Source organism: Syngnathus floridae, unplaced genomic scaffold (assembly GCF_059516105.1).
Source record: "Syngnathus floridae isolate MCC-2025c unplaced genomic scaffold, RoL_Sflo_1.0 HiC_scaffold_25, whole genome shotgun sequence".
Taxonomy (NCBI): Eukaryota; Metazoa; Chordata; class Actinopteri; order Syngnathiformes; family Syngnathidae; genus Syngnathus; species Syngnathus floridae.
This window is the reverse complement of record NW_028284054.1, coordinates 660159-680000: the sequence shown is the minus strand read 5'-3', so window position 1 is coordinate 680000 and position 19842 is coordinate 660159. Positions and strand designations below refer to the sequence as shown.

The 19842-nt window shown below is 45.3% G+C and overlaps 1 protein-coding gene and 1 long non-coding RNA gene across 2 annotated transcripts; both read left to right on the top strand.

Annotated features, from left to right (window-relative positions):
* Positions 1-4035: 4035 nt before the first annotated feature.
* Positions 4036-5791, top strand: LOC148378832 (janus kinase and microtubule-interacting protein 3-like). Its single transcript, XM_088367697.1, has 6 exons — positions 4036-4290; positions 4411-4476; positions 4538-4606; positions 4683-4760; positions 4817-5050; positions 5130-5791. The coding sequence occupies exons 1-6, from the start codon at positions 4036-4038 to the stop codon at positions 5244-5246; spliced, it is 819 nt and encodes a 272-aa protein (XP_088223823.1). The 3' UTR covers positions 5247-5791.
* A 6205-nt stretch (positions 5792-11996) lies between these two features.
* Positions 11997-19614, top strand: LOC148378831 (uncharacterized). Its single transcript, XR_015855564.1, has 7 exons — positions 11997-12162; positions 12286-12363; positions 14180-14268; positions 17977-18006; positions 18197-18364; positions 18477-18553; positions 19021-19614. It is a non-coding gene; the product is annotated as an uncharacterized LOC148378831 (long non-coding RNA).
* The last annotated feature ends 228 nt before the right edge of the window (positions 19615-19842 follow it).

Here is a 19842-nt window from a genome sequence, read left to right as displayed (position 1 = left end):
TCATGTCAGGTCAGCTGTCTGGAGAGAGAGAGAAGTCAGGACCTGCGGGCGGAGCACCACCGTGCCACCGCCGCCATGACGGAACTCAAAAGCAAACTCCATGAGGAGAAGCAGAAAGAGTTAGCCATTACCAGGGAGACATTACTGCGGCAGCATGAAATGGAGCTGATGAGAGTGATCAAAATCAAAGATGGAGAGATCCAGCGACTGAATGCCTTGGTCCTCAGCCTGAGGGACGGCTCCATGGACAAGGTGATCCGCTCTATCCGTGTCTGAATATCCGCACGCCACGTCGGGCTTCGATGCGGCCGCTACCGTATTGTGTAGCTTGTCCCCAGTAAGCGTCGCGGCGCTCCGTTGCGGTCTCAACGGCCCGGTGTGGCGCAATGTCTGCTCAGGTGAGGAGGGGGGGCGCTTTGCTGGCGGAGGTGGAGGAGACGCGGCGGTGTCGGGAGACCGAGCGGTGTCGCCTCCACCAGGAGCGCGGAAGAAGCCCTGGCAGCGGCCCAGCAGGCCTGGCAGTCCCGAGCGGCCGAGCTCCGATCGGCTCATCACCAGCATCGGGAGGAGCTGAGCCGAACCAAGAGAGACTGCGAGAGGGAGATCCGCCGACTGGTAGGACTGATCAGATGCGCGGTGCGTGGCTATGTTCCCAATTTCGTTGTATACCTGCAGTGCAATGACACCTAAGGCATTCTATTCTATTCTATTTCACAAGAAGAAAATGTCCGGTTGCTCGCTTCGCTTTTGTCACAGCAAAGGTGTTCTAGTCGATTCAAGAAAAAAATTGGCCGGTTGCTCTCTTTGTTTTTGTCACAATTCTGGCAAATGAGTTTGCCCGCCTGCCTGAGCGCTCCCCGTTTGTACATCCAGACGGATGAGATCAAGCTGAAAGACAGAGCGGTTAGTGTTTTGGATGAAGCCCTGGGGCCGGCCACGTCCACCGCCTTCAGCTGCAGACTCAGGCTGCCGAGCAGCAGATCGCTGCCCTGAGGGATTCCCAAAGGGCGGGCCTAAACTACCCTGGAAGTGGGGTCAACGCCGCTACTTCATTGCGTAAGCCACCTCATCACACACTTGCAGTACGCATGACTTAGTTCGTTGCTGGAGGAAGGTAGCACAAAAACAGTTTTGAACTTTGAACGAGTGCTTGTGTGTGTGTGTTGCGGGGCGTTTTCAGTCTCAGGAGGATCGGGACACGCGACGGTTTCATCTGAAAATCGCTGAGCTCAGCGCAGTCATCAGGAAACTGGAGGATCGAAACGCCCTGCTTTCTGAAGAGCGCAATGAACTGGTAATTTATTGACGGCACGCTTGAAGGTTTGCGCTACGTTTGATGCGCGCCATCCAGCGAGGCACCCATTGCGCTTGCTTATTAGTTGAGCGGCGCGGCGAGTCGGTTGCCTGGTAGATGTCTTTTATTGGGAGCCAAAGCCACGATTCCGTTCAAACCGATGCAAAAGGAATGGATACGTTCTGGCCCGCGTGTTGTGCGTCTTTCACATCCCGCACTTCATGCTTGCAGCTAAAGCGACTGAGAGAAACAGAAAGCCAGTTTCTGCCACTCCTGTACAAAAACAAACGCCTGAGCAGGAAGAATGAAGAACTCTCGCTGGTGCTGTGCCGCCTTGAAAACAAAGTGCGCTTTGTCACCCAGGAGAACGAGGAGATGGCAAGCTTGGTAAGTCGACGCGGACAACGGCGGCGTGCCAACAGAGTCCACTGCATTTGTGTTCCACAGAGAAGGCCTAGTTCGCTCAATGACCTGGACCGCGGTTGCGGCCAGCAGGACGGTGAAATGGAGTTCCTTCAAGTTGTGGAGCAGCGGCACATCATCGACGACTTGTCCAAGGTCTTCAGGCAGGCGACTCGGTGCACGTACGGCAGCGCCGCGCTCGCTCGCTGTCGCCAGGAAACCTTTTCCGTCCAAAGCTTGGCCGGCGGCCGCCATCCAAAAAATTGGCCCCTTAAATTCCGACCTTTCAAGCAGGAGCATTGTGCGCACGCGTTTGAACACGCTTTAGACTTGTTTTGCCGTTTTCAGCAGCTCCAAGCTCCCGTTTTGTCAGCGCCTTTGCCACTCGCTGTGCGCTGAAAACGACGGACTTGCCCGGCTGCTCAGCCCGTCAACCATGAGCCGCGAGCGCGACGTCATTGTCCGTAGGCAGCTAGTGGCAAAATGCACCCTGTTAGAGTTGCGCTCGCTCCAACTTATTTTGCAAGAACCACACGGGAGACAAGTAAGTTCTTTTGGACACCTGCAGGTGGAGAGTCCATCCGTTGTACGAATGAAGTCTGACTCTCGGCTCCTGCACGAGCATTTTAATTAAGAGAAACAGGGTGGGTGTAAGAGTGGATTGAATAGAGGAAGCCCTTGACCTCTAGTCAAAACATAGCAAGGGGTGTTTTACGACTTTGTGTAGGAAGGGATAAGCGATAGGGATAAATAAGGGATAAATAATATTATTTATTACAGGTTGCAGTCAAAGTCAAAGCAACATAATGATACGATAAAGATAATCTGGAAAACCCTGACACACCCTGTAGTTGTCACTTTTGGAAAAGACGAGCGTCCCTCCAATCATCGCCGGTGACGTGTTTTTCAGGCTCTGGAGACAGGAGCTCATGTCAGAAATGTCATTGTGAGTCGCGTTTGTTTCTGCGCCGGAGCCATTCGTTCCCTTTGCATCCAAAGAATCTCAAAGGCGGATTATTTGTGTCGACAGGAGAGAGATTTGCTGCTACGATACCGACGTCGAGAATCTCTGAGGAGGAACAAAGCGTGAGGTCCTGCAAGGTGAGTCTGTTTGTTTGCGGCTGCTTGGTGTTGCGCAAGATGAAATGGCCTTTTTCTCGCTATCGTTCCTCTCGTCGATTCATCGTGAGGTGTCGCTTCAGTTTGTTCAGAGAGATGTTTGCTTCCGCGCCCGCAGGTCATCGAAACATTTTACGGCTACGACGAAGACGTGTTGGTGGACTCGGACGGATCGTCCTTGTCTTTTCACACCGACAGAACCCCCGACACGGAACCCGAAGAGGTAGCCCGCCATTTCTGCCAGCGTATTGGCACCAAACATTCCTCTTCAGCCTGGAATCGGACTCGTCTTTGCGTCGCGGGTGCTTTGTCGCCGGTCTGACTGATTCTGGTACTAGTGCTGTGTTGCATTGGTGTGTGCATGAAGAGGCGGAGCTTCGCTACCGCCAGCTGACGCAAGAATATCAAGCGCTGCAACGAGCCTACGCTCTGCTAGCCCAGACCAGCGAAGGGGACTACGACGCCGAGAAGGAGATCAAGGTGGCGCCCCTTTCCGCAACCCCCGGCCGGGTCGCAGCCTCCCCGTTCTCACCCAGCCTCGGGTGTTCTCTGGTCTGAAAGGAGGAGGAGGAGCCTCCCTCCTCCTCCTTTCAGACCAGAGAAAAGCTGATGGTAGAAATGGGTCACTATCAAAGCAGAGTAGCAGATCTGGAGTCAGCGCTGAAGCAACAAGGACAGGTAAGCTCATCAATGAGCACACCTTTTTCTCAGACAAAATAGCTACATTCTTCAGTCACTCATTCGTCTGGCATTACTGGACCAACCCCCCCCCCCCCCCCCCCCCCGAACGTGGCTGGGAAAATGCGGAGAAAAGCAAATGTCATTTTCCAGTCAACCAAAGAATTTGTGGATGAAAATGACACAACATTCCAAAGCTGTCCACGCGTTTGTCTCTTCTAGAATGTCAAGTGGGTGGAGGAGAAGCAGCTGCTGCGTCAGAGCAATCAGCAGTTGGCCGAAAAGGTGACGGAAAGAAAGGCGCTGGGCGGAGTCGCTTGGCGTCACACCCGTCGGGAAGCCCCGCAGATGAGGTCTGACTGTCTTTTCAGGTCAGGCGGATGGAGGCGGAAGAAGCGCGTCTGAAAGAGCACATCCAGGATATCCGAGACCAAAACGAACTGCTTGAGTTCCGCATCCTGGAGCTGGAGGTGGGAAAACTCGCACAAGCGTGTTGAGGCCAGAGATGTGACGGACGGACGGACGGACGGACGGACGGACGGATGCATGCCTCTGCCTTTCAGGAGAGGGAGTGGCGCTTCCCCGTCTTGAAGTTTCTGCAAGTCCGTTTCCCAGACGGCCTCAGCCCTTTGCAGATCTACTGCGAGGCCGAGGGCGTGAGCGTACGTAAGGCGTCCCTCGCAACCCTAACCTTAACCCGAGGTCCCAGAACACCTTACATTGCTCCTTGCGCCTTTCCCCCGGACATCGTCATCAGTGATCTGATGAAGAAGCTGGACATCCTGGGCTATAACGCCGTAAGTGTATGTCGAACTCCTTATGTTCGCACTCCACGAGACTCGGCGGCTCAAATGTGACTTTTGGAAGGCTTTGCGCTGAAAGAAGCTTGTTGACGCTGTGCCTTTGGGCTCTTGCAGAATCTCACCAACGAGGAGCAGGTGGTCGTGATTCACGCCAGGACCCTTCTCACCCTAGCCGAGAAGGTAACGCGCACGTCCACGCACGCTCTCGCATTCTGCTTATGTGACAGCAGCCTTTCCTCAGTGGTTAGAATACATCAAAGTGACCAAGTCAGCACTTCAACAGAAGATGTTGGACATTGAAAGTGAGAAGGTAGACAGACACGCGACATCAGCCAAGGGGAACTCCGGCAATGTGCCCCAACAATTCTGACCTTGAGCTGTGCTAGGATATGTTCTGCAAGCAGAAGGGCTACCTGGATGAAGAGTTGGACTTCAGGAAGTGTTCCATGGACCAGGCTCATAAGGTAAGCCGCCCTCAAATCTCCCGCCGGACCACTGATGGACGAGGATTGCGGCCCAGAGGATCCTGGAGCTGGAGGCCATGTTGTACGAGGCGCTACCGCAGCGGGACTGCCCCGCCACGGACGGCGAAAAAGCCAGCCACGCTGGCGTGAATGACGTGCTGACGGCGGATCAGAGAGAAGAGCTTAGGAGCGCCGTGGACCAATGGAAGCGAGCCCTGATGTGCGAGTTGAGGGAGCGCGACGCTTGCATCCTCCAAGAGAGAATGGATCTGCTGCACAGCGCGCAACAGGTAAGGGCCCAAAGCCAGCCCGGCACTTACTTGCACGCTTACTGGCTTTTGAATGCCACTTTCCATTTGTCCGTCCTAGAGGAACAAAGAGCTGAAAGAATTCATCGAAGCTCAGAAGAGACAAATCAAACAATTGGAGGAGAAGTTTCTGTTTCTCTTTCTATTCTTCTCCTTGGCCTTCATTCTGTGGCCCTAACACCAGCTGGTGAGTGAGCTCCAGCGGCACCGCACTCGACACCTCCGATACACTGCCAGCCGGTCTCAGACGTTGGCAGACGCTCCGATGCCAACGTATACCCCCCGCCACGGTGACAGAGGCACCGCGTCACACCGGCGCTCATCCAATCAGAAGGCAGGAAAAGCAAATTCACATGCAGGGCACTTTTGAACCAGAAGAGAGCGCCACAAAAAACGGTTGTTGCCCCAAACGCGCACTAAAAAGGGTCAGAATAACAAGAGTCCCACTGGCCAGCCGGGGCCACCCGTCCAGCTGTTTCTTCAGGGGGGAAAAAAATTGGAGTCACCGGTGAGTACATTTTGCATTTAGCTCTGCTTTTCTGCTTCTGTCTTCAAGTGTGTGGCATCCTGCGATCAAAGATTCAGCCAACCCCAAAGCGGTTGACCTCAACGTCCCACCACCATGCCTACCAGAGCAGGTGACGTGATGCTTTGGACATCCTTCCGTCTCAGATGCCCAAAAGTACTCTTTGCCACATCTGCGGCAATACGGTGTCTTTTCAAAGGTGCAAATAAATCCAGCGTGGGCGGAACACGCACGTCTTCGGTTTTTCCCGCTTTGTTTGTGTGACAGCTGTTGTGAAAATTTTATACAAATAAAGTTGTATAGTACAGGTTTGGCCAAGCCGCAACTCCCGAACCGCATGCGGCTCTTTTATGTTCATATCAACATTTGTGTGTGTGTGTGTGTGTGTGTGTGGGGGGGGGGGGGGGGTTGTGCGTGTTGGCTTCACTTGAGTTCAATTTGGTATTTTGGTCAAAAGCGCATGTGGTGAAATTCCACAAAGTAGGATGGGCAAACACATTTCTTTAAACTATGAGTGTCAATTGGGCTCTTGAAATGGCAGGGAAAAGATGCACAGCAAAACGAAAATACGTAGATGAACACAGGACGTTTTAATCAGAGTGGGAAAGTTTCTATTTTTTGTTGAACGTGATGGCAAACCATTCTGCCTGATATGTCAGACCTCAGCGCATTTCAAAGATTCAAATCTTCAGCGCCATGCACTTAAGCTCACTCCATGCTAACATTGATCAGGCGTCGAACCCGCAACATCATGCTTAAGAGGTGGCCATGCTAACCAGTGCGCCATTATGTCAACGCATAATAACTGTAAGTCTACTGATCAAAACAGCGGTTACTACATGACGTCGCTACGTCGTGGTCACGTGACGCAGACAAGACGTCAATGGACGTGGGCAGAGTTAACTTGTTTAAAAGGGAGTGGGCAGAAGAAATATTTAATTTATTTAAATCTATTTTGAGTGCACACCATTATGCCAATGCATAACAACTGTAAATCTACTAAACAAAACAGCGGTTGCTATATCGTCTGCCACGTCGTGGTCACGTGACGCGGACGTGACGTCGACGCCTACTTTACATCCCACCGATCACAGGACCCCTCGGCTGCATAACCGTGCCCCCTTCCCAACCAATCGGATTTGCTATACGCGAAAACGACGCCAATGGAAAGAGCTTCCGCCCAAATTTAAATCCGTGGGCGTGGCTCGCAGCAGGAAGTAGGAAAATGGCGGCGATGTTGACAAAGACACAGCGGATGGTAACATACGACTAACAAGAGAAATATTTTTATTTTCTGCTTGCAACTGGACCGTCCAGAGCGTACACGGTAAGTACAACTCATCGTTTTTAAAAAGAAGTACTTTTGTTGCCCTGAAAAGCGAGTGAGCGTGGCGTTTGTGGGGGACGTCGAATTTCGACGATTCTTTCTGGTCAACGGTTGTAAATGATTGTGTTGATTAAAAAAGAAAACTATGTAACTCTACTTTTAACTGCCGTTTCAGATAGATTTGGAATTGCATCACATCCAATTTTGCCTGGGAACAAACAGATTAAATAAATCTTAGTTTTGAATAAGCCACTCCTTCTCAAACAAGTAAACTCTGCCCATTTTGCGCAGTAGATGTTCTGTTAATATCTAGTATTTATACAAAGTCATAATTTAAATTGCTTTCAACCTTCATTCATCGGTTCAACCAACATTACTCGCTCTTATTACCAACTTGTATTGATTTAACTAAGCGTTTAATACTTCCTATCAGGTCTCAAATCGAGATTTGGCAAAATACAATTTCAGCAAATCCAATTTTGCCAGGGAACAAAAATAGATTAAATAAACTAAATAAGTCCTCTTCCCATTAAATAAATCAGAAAAGTCTGTCTTGTAACCAGTCCTCTTCAAACAAGTAAAGTCTGCCCATTTTGTGCCGTAGATTTTGTGTCTATGCCTAGTATTTAAACAAAATCATAATTTAAACGACTTCTTTCCTTCATTCACTTTGGAAATTTGGAATTGCAGCAAATCGAATTTTGCCAGGGAACAAAAATAGATCAATTAAACTAAATACGTTTTCTTCCCATTAAATGAATTAAAAAAGTCTGTCTCGTAACCAGTCCTTTTCAAACAAGTAAAGTCTGCCCATTTTGTGCCGTCGATTTTGTGTTTATGCCTAGTATTTATACAAAATCATAATTTAAAGGACTTCATTCCTTCATTCACTTTGGAAATTTGGAATTGCAGCACATCAAATTTTGCCTGGGAAGAAAAGTAGATTAAATAAATTTAATAAGTCTTACTACTTCCCATTAAATAAATTAAATACGTCTTACTTGTTTCCACTCCTTTTCAAAACAGTAGTTTAAAACGAGGGCCCTTCACTCAATCTTTAACCTCAACCCCGCACGTTGTGTTGTATCTGTGAATCTTGGTTGTGGCCAAATGATAGTTTTCTTTCATTCGTTTAGGTTCCAAGAAAACTTGATGTAACTCTACTTTTAACTGCCGTTTCAGATAAGCGGGTATTACGTCGCAGTCATGTGCCGCGGATATGACGTAATTGCCCGAACCTCCGCCAAAATTCAAATCTGTTGGCGCGATGGCCGTGAGCCGCTGAGCAGCGACGATTATCAACAGAAATATCTTTATTTTCTGCTTGCAACTGGACCGTCTAGAGCGTACACGGTAAGTAACACTCATTGTGTTTAAGGAGATTTACGTTTGTAATAGCAGAAGTGTAGCCGCGTTGCGTTGTACGTGTGAAAATTGGTCGAGGCGAAATGTTAATGTTTAATTTCATTCCTTTAGGTTCCACGGTGTTTGTTGGCTGCAAGTTTTCCACTGCAAGAAGAGGCTCGTATCATTGACCAGGAGCGAGCTACAATGGTGAGTAGCCATAACATTTATGTTAAACACTTCCTATTTCATGTCTAACAGTACTTGATTTAACAAATAACCATAAATAAATACAGTGTGGGCACTGAAGTTAACATATGTGATTATACTGCCTAATCTGTCACAGAGTAGATTGTTGCAAAGTAATATAAGATCCAAAGTTGTAATTCAGAATAGTTTTCAAAAGAAGGCCATTAGAATTATATACAAGTACGATTACCCTTAACATAACAACAAGCTATTAATTAAATCACAAATTCTTCAATTCAAAGATTTGGTAGATTATCAGACAAATAATGTCTAACAGTAATTGATTTAACACATCACGATAAGTAGATTGAGTGTGGGCACTCTCAAGTTAACATATATGATTATACTGCCTAATCTGTTACAGAGTATGTTGTTGCCAAGTAATGTAGAATAGATCCAAAGTAGTAATCCAGAATAGTTTTGAAGAGGCCATTAGAATAATAAACAAATCTGATTACCTTGAACATAATAACAAGCTAAGTGTTTAATATGTCCTATGAAGTCAAAATTGGGCACCATCATGTGGTGAAATTTGGAATTGCATCACATCCAATTTTGCCTGGGAACAAATCGATTAAATAAATCTTAGTTTTGAATAAGCCACTCCTTCTCAAACAAGTAAACTCTGCCCATTTCGCGCAGTAGATGTTCTGTTGATATCTAGTATTTATACAAAGTCATAATTTAAATTGCTTTCAACCTTCATTCATCGGTTCAACCAACATTACTCGCTCTTATTACCAACTTGTATTGATTTAACTAAGCGTTTAATACTTCCTATCAGGTCTCAAGTCAAGATTTGGCAAAATACAATTTCAGCAAATCCAATTTTGCCAGGGAACAAAAATAGATTAAATAAACTAAATAAGTCCTCTTCCCATTAAATAAATCAGAAAAGTCTGTCTTGTAACCAGTCCTCTTCAAACAAGTAAAGTCTGCCCATTTTGTGCCGTAGATTTTGTGTCTATGCCTAGTATTTAAACAAAATCATAATTTAAACGACTTCTTTCCTTCATTCACTTTGGAAATTTGGAATTGCAGCAAATCGAATTTTGCCAGGGAACAAAAATAGATCAATTAAACTAAATAAGTTTTCTTCCCATTAAATGAATTAAAAAAGTCTGTCTTGTAACCAGTCCTTTTCAAACAAGTAAAGTCTGCCCATTTTGTGCCGTCGATTTTGTGTTTATGCCTAGTATTTATACAAAATCATAATTTAAAGGACTTCATTCCTTCATTCACTTTGGAAATTTGGAATTGCAGCACATCACATTTTGCCTGGGAAGAAAAGTAGATTAAATAAATTTAATAAGTCTTACTACTTCCCATTAAATAAATTAAATACGTCTTACTTGTTTCCACTCCTTTTCAAAACAGTAGTTTAAAACGAGGGCCCTTCACTCAATCTTTAACCTCAACCCCGCACGTTGTGTTGTATCTGTGAATCTTGGTTGTGGCCAAATGATAGTTTTCTTTCATTCGTTTAGGTTCCAAGAAAACTTGATGTAACTCTACTTTTAACTGCCGTTTCAGATAAGCGGGTATTACGTCGCAGTCATGTGCCGCGGATATGACGTAATTGCCCGAACCTCCGCCAAAATTCAAATCTGTTGGCGCGATGGCCGTGAGCCGCTGAGCAGCGACGATTATCAACAGAAATATCTTTATTTTCTGCTTGCAACTGGACCGTCTAGAGCGTACACGGTAAGTAACACTCATTGTGTTTAAGGAGATTTACGTTTGTAATAGCAGAAGTGTAGCCGCGTTGCGTTGTACGTGTGAAAATTGGTCGAGGCGAAATGTTAATGTTTAATTTCATTCCTTTAGGTTCCACGGTGTTTGTTGGCTGCAAGTTTTCCACTGCAAGAAGAGGCTCGTATCATTGACCAGGAGCGAGCTACAATGGTGAGTAGCCATAACATTTATGTTAAACACTTCCTATTTCATGTCTAACAGTACTTGATTTAACAAATAACCATAAATAAATACAGTGTGGGCACTGAAGTTAACATATGTGATTATACTGCCTAATCTGTCACAGAGTAGATTGTTGCAAAGTAATATAAGATCCAAAGTTGTAATTCAGAATAGTTTTCAAAAGAAGGCCATTAGAATTATATACAAGTACGATTACCCTTAACATAACAACAAGCTATTAATTAAATCACAAATTCTTCAATTCAAAGATTTGGTAGATTATCAGACAAATAATGTCTAACAGTAATTGATTTAACACATCACGATAAGTAGATTGAGTGTGGGCACTCTCAAGTTAACATATATGATTATACTGCCTAAACTGTTACAGAGTATGTTGTTGCCAAGTAATGTAGAATAGATCCAAAGTAGTAATCCAGAATAGTTTTGAAGAGGCCATTAGAATAATAAACAAATCTGATTACCTTGAACATAATAACAAGCTAAGTGTTTAATATGTCCTATGAAGTCAAAATTGGGCACCATCATGTGGTGAAATTTGGAATTGCATCACATCCAATTTTGCCTGGGAACAAACAGATTAAATAAATCTTAGTTTTGAATAAGCCACTCCTTCTCAAACAAGTAAACTCTGCCCATTTCGCGCAGTAGATGTTCTGTTGATATCTAGTATTTATACAAAGTCATAATTTAAATTGCTTTCAACCTTCATTCATCGGTTCAACCAACATTACTCGCTCTTATTACCAACTTGTATTGATTTAACTAAGCGTTTAATACTTCCTATCAGGTCTCAAGTCAAGATTTGGCAAAATACAATTTCAGCAAATCCAATTTTGCCAGGGAACAAAAATAGATTAAATAAACTAAATAAGTCCTCTTCCCATTAAATAAATCAGAAAAGTCTGTCTTGTAACCAGTCCTCTTCAAACAAGTAAAGTCTGCCCATTTTGTGCCGTAGATTTTGTGTCTATGCCTAGTATTTAAACAAAATCATAATTTAAACGACTTCTTTCCTTCATTCACTTTGGAAATTTGGAATTGCAGCAAATCGAATTTTGCCAGGGAACAAAAATAGATCAATTAAACTAAATAAGTTTTCTTCCCATTAAATGAATTAAAAAAGTCTGTCTTGTAACCAGTCCTTTTCAAACAAGTAAAGTCTGCCCATTTTGTGCCGTCGATTTTGTGTTTATGCCTAGTATTTATACAAAATCATAATTTAAAGGACTTCATTCCTTCATTCACTTTGGAAATTTGGAATTGCAGCACATCAAATTTTGCCTGGGAAGAAAAGTAGATTAAATAAATTTAATAAGTCTTACTACTTCCCATTAAATAAATTAAATACGTCTTACTTGTTTCCACTCCTTTTCAAAACAGTAGTTTAAAACGAGGGCCCTTCACTCAATCTTTAACCTCAACCCCGCACGTTGTGTTGTATCTGTGAATCTTGGTTGTGGCCAAATGATAGTTTTCTTTCATTCGTTTAGGTTCCAAGAAAACTTGATGTAACTCTACTTTTAACTGCCGTTTCAGATAAGCGGGTATTACGTCGCAGTCATGTGCCGCGGATATGACGTAATTGCCCGAACCTCCGCCAAAATTCAAATCTGTTGGCGCGATGGCCGTGAGCCGCTGAGCAGCGACGATTATCAACAGAAATATCTTTATTTTCTGCTTGCAACTGGACCGTCTAGAGCGTACACGGTAAGTAACACTCATTGTGTTTAAGGAGATTTACGTTTGTAATAGCAGAAGTGTAGCCGTGTTGCGTTGTACGTGTGAAAATTGGTCGAGGCGAAATGTTAATGTTTAATTTCATTCCTTTAGGTTCCACGGTGTTTGTTGGCTGCAAGTTTTCCACTGCAAGAAGAGGCTCGTATCATTGACCAGGAGCGAGCTACAATGGTGAGTAGCCATAACATTTATGTTAAACACTTCCTATTTCATGTCTAACAGTACTTGATTTAACAAATAACCATAAATAAATACAGTGTGGGCACTGAAGTTAACATATGTGATTATACTGCCTAATCTGTCACAGAGTAGATTGTTGCAAAGTAATATAAGATCCAAAGTTGTAATTCAGAATAGTTTTCAAAAGAAGGCCATTAGAATTATATACAAGTACGATTACCCTTAACATAACAACAAGCTATTAATTAAATCACAAATTCTTCAATTCAAAGATTTGGTAGATTATCAGACAAATAATGTCTAACAGTAATTGATTTAACACATCACGATAAGTAGATTGAGTGTGGGCACTCTCAAGTTAACATATATGATTATACTGCCTAATCTGTTACAGAGTATGTTGTTGCCAAGTAATGTAGAATAGATCCAAAGTAGTAATCCAGAATAGTTTTGAAGAGGCCATTAGAATAATAAACAAATCTGATTACCTTGAACATAATAACAAGCTAAGTGTTTAATATGTCCTATGAAGTCAAAATTGGGCACCATCATGTGGTGAAATTTGGAAATGCATCACATCCAATTTTGCCTGGGAACAAACAGATTAAATAAATCTTAGTTTTGAATAAGCCACTCCTTCTCAAACAAGTAAACTCTGCCCATTTCGCGCAGTAGATGTTCTGTTGATATCTAGTATTTATACAAAGTCATAATTTAAATTGCTTTCAACCTTCATTCATCGGTTCAACCAACATTACTCGCTCTTATTACCAACTTGTATTGATTTAACTAAGCGTTTAATACTTCCTATCAGGTCTCAAGTCAAGATTTGGCAAAATACAATTTCAGCAAATCCAATTTTGCCAGGGAACAAAAATAGATTAAATAAACTAAATAAGTCTTCTTCCCATTAAATAAATCAGAAAAGTCTGTCTTGTAACCAGTCCTCTTCAAACAAGTAAAGTCTGCCCATTTTGTGCCGTAGATTTTGTGTCTATGCCTAGTATTTAAACAAAATCATAATTTAAACGACTTCTTTCCTTCATTCACTTTGGAAATTTGGAATTGCAGCAAATCGAATTTTGCCAGGGAACAAAAATAGATCAATTAAACTAAATAAGTCTTCTTCCCATTAAATAAATTAAAAAAGTCTGTCTTGTAACCAGTCCTTTTCAAACAAGTAAAGTCTGCCCATTTTGTGCCGTCAATTTTGTGTTAATGCCTAGTATTTATACAAAATCATAATTTAAAGGACTTCATTCCTTCATTCACTTTGGAAATTTGGAATTGCAGCACATCAAATTTTGCCTGGGAAGAAAAGTAGATTAAATAAATTTAATAAGTCTTACTAGTTCCCATTAAATAAATTAAATACGTCTTACTTGTTCCCACTCCTTTTCAAAAAAGTAGTTTAAAACGAGGTCCCTTCACTCAACCTTTAACCCTATTTATTCACCTTCTAGGCTAAGTGTTAAAGGCTAAGTGTTAGAGGCTAAAAGCCAGAGGCTAGGCGCCAGAGGCGAGTTTTTGTGGGCTGAAGTTTTAGTGGGGTTAGTGTGAATACAATCCAAAAGAATACAACAGAATACAATACAATAGAATATAATACATAGATTAAATTCAATAGCTCTTACTACTTCCCATTAAATAAATTAAATACGTCTTACTTGTTCCCAATCCTTTTCAAAAAAGTAGTTTAAAACGAGGGCCCTTCACTCAACCTTTAACCTCAACCCCGCACGTCACATTGTGTTGTATCTGTGAATGTCTGTTGTGGCCAAATGATAGTTTTCTTTCATTCGTTTAGGTTCCACGGTGTTTGTTGGCTATGTTTTCCACTGTCAGAAGGATGAAAATACAAAGTACAACGCTTGGACGTGGGCGAAGACGTCACCGGTGAGTCCTTCCTTCCTATTTATTTACCTTCTAGGTGCTAAAGGCTAAGTGTTAGAGGCTAAGTGTTAGAGGCTAAGTGTTAAAGGCAACACAATACGAACAACACAACACAATACGAACAACTCAACACAATATGAACAACACAATATGAAACACACAACACAATACGAACAACACAACACAATACGAACAACACAACACAATACGAACAACACAACACATTACGAACAACACAACACAATACGAAAAACACAACGATACTGCACTGAACAACACGATACCGCAATGAACAACACGATACCGCACTAAACAACACGATACCGCACTGAACAACACCATGCCGCACTGAACACCATGCCACACTGAACAACACCATGCCGCACTGAACAACATTATGCCGCACTGAACAACACCATGCCGCACTGAACAACACCATCCCGCACTGAACAACACCATGCCGCACTGAACAACACCATTCCGCACTGAACAACACCATGCCGCACTGAACAACATTATGCCGCACTGAACAACACCATGCCGCACTGAACAACACCATGCCGCACTGAACAACATTATGCCGCACTGAACAACACCATGCCGCACTGAACAACACCATCCCGCACTGAACAACACCATGCCGCATTGAACAACACCATGCCGCACTGAACAACACCATCCTGCACTGAACAACACCATGCCGCATTGAACAACACCATGCCGCACTGAACAACACCATCCTGCACTGAACAACACCATGCCGCACTGAACAACACCATGCCGCACTGAACAACACCATGCCGCACTGAACAACATTATGCCGCACTGAACAACACCATGCCGCACTGAACAACACCATGCCGCACTGAACAACACCATGCCGCATTGAACAACACCATGCCGCATTGAACAACACCATGCCGCACTGAACAACACCATCCTGCACTGAACAACACCATGCCGCATTGAACAACACCATGCCGCACTGAACAACACCATCCTGCACTGAACAACACCATCCCGCACTGAACAACACCATCCCGCATTGAACAACACCATCCTGCACTGAACAACACCATGCCGCACTGAACAACACCATGCCGCACTGAACAACACCATTCCGCACTGAACAACACCATGCCGCACTGAACAACACCATCCTGCACTGAACAACACCATCCCGCACTGAACAACACCATGCCGCATTGAACAACACCATGCCGCACTGAACAACACCATCCTGCACTGAACAACACCATGCCGCACTGAACAACATCATGCCGCACTGAACAACACCATGCCGCACTGAACAACACCATGCCGCACTGAACAACATTATGCCGCACTGAACAACATTATGTCGCACTGAACAACACCATGCCGCACTGAACAACACCATGCTGCACTGAACAACATTATGCCGCACTGAACAACACCATGCCGCACTGAACAACACCATCCCGCACTGAACAACACCATGCCGCATTGAACAACACCATGCCGCACTGAACAACACCATGCTGCACTGAACAACATTATGCTGCACTGAACAACACGATCCTGCATTGAACAACACCATGCCGCACTAAACAACATCATCCTGCACTGAACAACACCATGCCGCACTGAACAACACCATGCCGCACTGAACAACACCATGCCACAATGAACAACACCATCCAGCACTGAACAACACCATGCCGCATTGAACAACACCATGCCGCACTGAACAACACCATCCTGCACTGAACAACACCACCCCGCACTGAACAACACGATCCCGCATTGAACAACACCATGCCGCATTGAACAACACCATGCCGCATTGAACAACACCATGCCGCACTGAACAACACCATGCCGCAATGAACAACACCATCCCGCACTGAACAACACCATGCCGCACGGAACAACACCATGCCGCACTGAACAACACCATCCCGCACTGAACAACACCATGCCGCATTGAACAACACCATGCCGCACTGAACAACCCCATCCTGCACTGAACAACACCTACCCGCACTGAACAACACCATGCCGCACTGAACAACATTATGCCGCACTGAACAACACCATGCCGCACTGAACAACACCATGCCGCACTGAACAACACCATGCCGCACTGAACAACACCATGCCGCAATGAACAACACCATCCCGCACTGAACAACACCATGCCGCATTGAACAACACCATGCCGCACTGAACAACACCATCCTGCACTGAACAACACCACCCCGCACTGTACAACACCATCCCGCATTGAACAACACCATCCCGCACTGAACACCATGCCGCACTGAACAACACCATGCCGCACTGAACAACACCATGCCGCACTGAACAACACCATGCCGCACTGAACAACACCATGCCGCACTGAACAACACCATGCCACAATGAACAACACCATCCAGCACTGAACAACACCATCCAGCACTGAACAACACCATGCCGCACTGAACAACACCATCCTGCACTGAACAACACCACCCCGCACTGAACAACACGATCCCGCATTGAACAACACCATGCCGCATTGAACAACACCATGCCGCACTGAACAACACCATGCCGCACTGAACAACACCATGCTGCACTGAACAACACTATGCTGCACTGAACAACACCATGCCGCACTGAACAACACCATCCTGCACTGAACAACACCTACCCGCACTGAACAACACCATGCCGCACTGAACAACATTATGCCGCACTGAACAACACCATGCCGCACTGAACAACACCATGCCGCACTGAACAACACCATGCCGCACTGAACAACACCATGCCGCAATGAACAACACCATCCCGCAATGAACAACACCATGCCGCATTGAACAACACCATGCCGCACTGAACAACACCATCCTGCACTGAACAACACCACCCCGCACTGTACAACACGATCCCGCATTGAACAACACCATCCCGCACTGAACAACACCATGCCGCACTGAACAACACCATTCCGCACTGAACAACACCATGCCGCACTGAACAACACCATGCCGCACTGAACAACACCATGCCGCACTGAACAACACCATGCCGCACTGAACAACATTGTGCCGCACTGAACAACACCATGCCGCACTGAACAACACCATCCCGCACTGAACAACACCATGCCGCATTGAACAACACCATGCCGCACTGAGCAACACCATCCTGCACTGAACAACACCATCCCGCACTGAACAACACCATGCCGCACTGAACAACATTATGGCGCACTGAACAACATTATGCTGCACTGAACAACACCATGCCGCACTGAACAACACCATGCCGCACTGAACAACACCATGCCGCACTGAACAACATTATGCCGCACTGAACAACATTATGCCGCACTGAACAACACCATGCCGCACTGAACAACACCATGCCGCACTGAACAACACCATGCCGCACTGAACAACACGACGTCGCACTGAACAACACGACGCCGCACAGAACAACACGACGCCGCACAGAATAACACAACACCGCACAGAACAACACAATACCGCACAAACAGTTTTAGATAATATTACGTCGCAGTCATGTGACGCGGACATGACGTCAATAGGCGGAACTCACGGCAAAATTATACTCCGTGGGCGTGGCTTGCAACAGGAAGTAGGAAAGCGGCAATTCTGGCAAACAAGACACAGCGGTTAGTAACACGATGACTAACAAGGCAAATATTTTTGTTTTCAGCTTGCAACTTGACCGTCTAGAGCGTACAAGGTAATTACAACTGTTTTTTTTGAGCCCTGAAAAGCGAGGGAGTTTGGCGTTTGGGAGGAACGTCGAACTCGGCGTCTGCTTCCAGCCACAGACGCCAAATTTCGACGATTATTTCGACTGGTCAACGGTTGTAAATTATTGCGTTGACTAAAAACTTTATTTAACTCTACTCTTAACTTTGCCGTTTCAGATATGCGGGTATTACACCGCGGAAATGACGTCAATAGGCTGAACTCTCGCCAAAATTCAAATCTGTGGGCGCAATGGCCTTGAGCGAGACACCGGATACAAACACGACGATTATCAACAGAAATATCTTTATTTTCTGCTTGCAAGTGGACCGTCTAGAGCGTACACGGTAAGTACAACTCATTGTGTTTAAAAAGATTTACGTTTGTGTAGTTTGCGTTGCGTTGTATCTGTGAATGTTGGTTGAGGCTAAATGTTAATGTTTAATTTCATTCCTTTAGGTTCCACGGTGTTTGTTGGCTGTATGTTTTCCACTGCAAGAAGAGGCTCGTATCATTGACCAGCAGGAGCTACAATGGTGAGTACCCCTTTCGTCTTCCATTTATGTTAAACACTTCCTATTTCATGTCTAACAGTACTCGATTTAACAAATAACCATAAATAAATACAGTGTGGGCAGTCAAGTTAACATATGTGATTATCCTGCCTAATATGTTTATCACAAATATGTCACTAATCACTAATATGTTTATTTGTTTATCACAACACCTTTGGACCTTCAGCAATCGATTATTTCCCTTCATCTACAGAGAGACAGAACGATGGTGTCTTAAACATCTCATTCATTTCACCAAATAACTTCACGCAGGTGGATAACGGCCGTCTCGGTCACGCTATGTTGCGTGATGCAGTTTTGAAGAACCAAATGCATTTATTCAATGAATAAGTCAAGCTAGTTCTATGTTTATGATGTTGTAAGTTACGGTACCGATTGAAGTTGAGTTCGAAGCCAGTGGAAAACAGCGCTGCGTTTGTGCTCTCCAGGTACAAATGTTGTGATCTCTGACTGACGACCGGGCGAGACTCGAGTAAGAGATGTCCAAACGAGCTCCGGCAGGGCGGGCCAAGGCGGAGCGAACGGACGCCCTTCAGGCCGCCAATGACGAGCTGAGAACCAAACTGATGGACGTCCAGTTAGAACTTCAGCAGGAGAAGAACAAGGTGAAAACCTCAACAGACAGACACTGCCTGCCTCCCTGCCTGCCTCCCTGCCTGCCTCCCTCCCTCCCTCCCAGATTTCCCGATGTAGATTAGACATGCGTGTGCCATGACTGTGTCAGCCTACATCAACAAATGCACCGAGGACGTCAGCACCACTAAGAATATCATCACCCGGGGCAACCAACGACCCTGGATGACTGAGGAGGTACGTCAAACGCTACGAGCGCGGAACTCTGCCTTCAAGTCTGGCGACAAGGAGACACTGAGGACAGCGAGAGCCAACTTGAACCGTGCCATCAGGATAGCGAAGCGAGACCACAGTCGAAAATTTCAGGATCGTTTCCACGACGTCAAAAACATCAGGAGTATGTGGCAAGGCATACGGGCGATTACAGACTACAACTCACCCTCCCCCCCCCCCCCCCCCCCCCGGTGGGTGTAGTTGATGCTGACTTTCTAAATGGTCTAAATAACTTCTTTGGGAGGTTCGAGGCACTAAACGGCACTCCAGCAGTTAAAACTGTCCCCCATCAGAAAGAGGAGGTACTCTGCCTTGACTCCGCCGATGTGTTGAAGACCCTGAGGAGAGTCAACCCCTGTAAGGCCCCTGGCCCCGACAACATTCCTGGGCGTGTGTTCAGGGAA

What these genes read in the sequence shown, in the direction of transcription:
- LOC148378832 (XM_088367697.1), top strand. Translation starts at nt 4,036, where the DNA reads ATGCATGCCTCTGCCTTTCAGGAGAGGGAGTGGCGCTTCCCCGTCTTG. An exon ending in CCATGGACCAGGCTCATAAG is followed by an intron (nt 4,761 to 4,816) that starts GTAAGCCGCCCT and finishes ATTGCGGCCCAG; the next exon opens with AGGATCCTGGAGCTGGAGGC. An exon ending in TGCTGCACAGCGCGCAACAG is followed by an intron (nt 5,051 to 5,129) that starts GTAAGGGCCCAA and finishes TGTCCGTCCTAG; the next exon opens with AGGAACAAAGAGCTGAAAGA.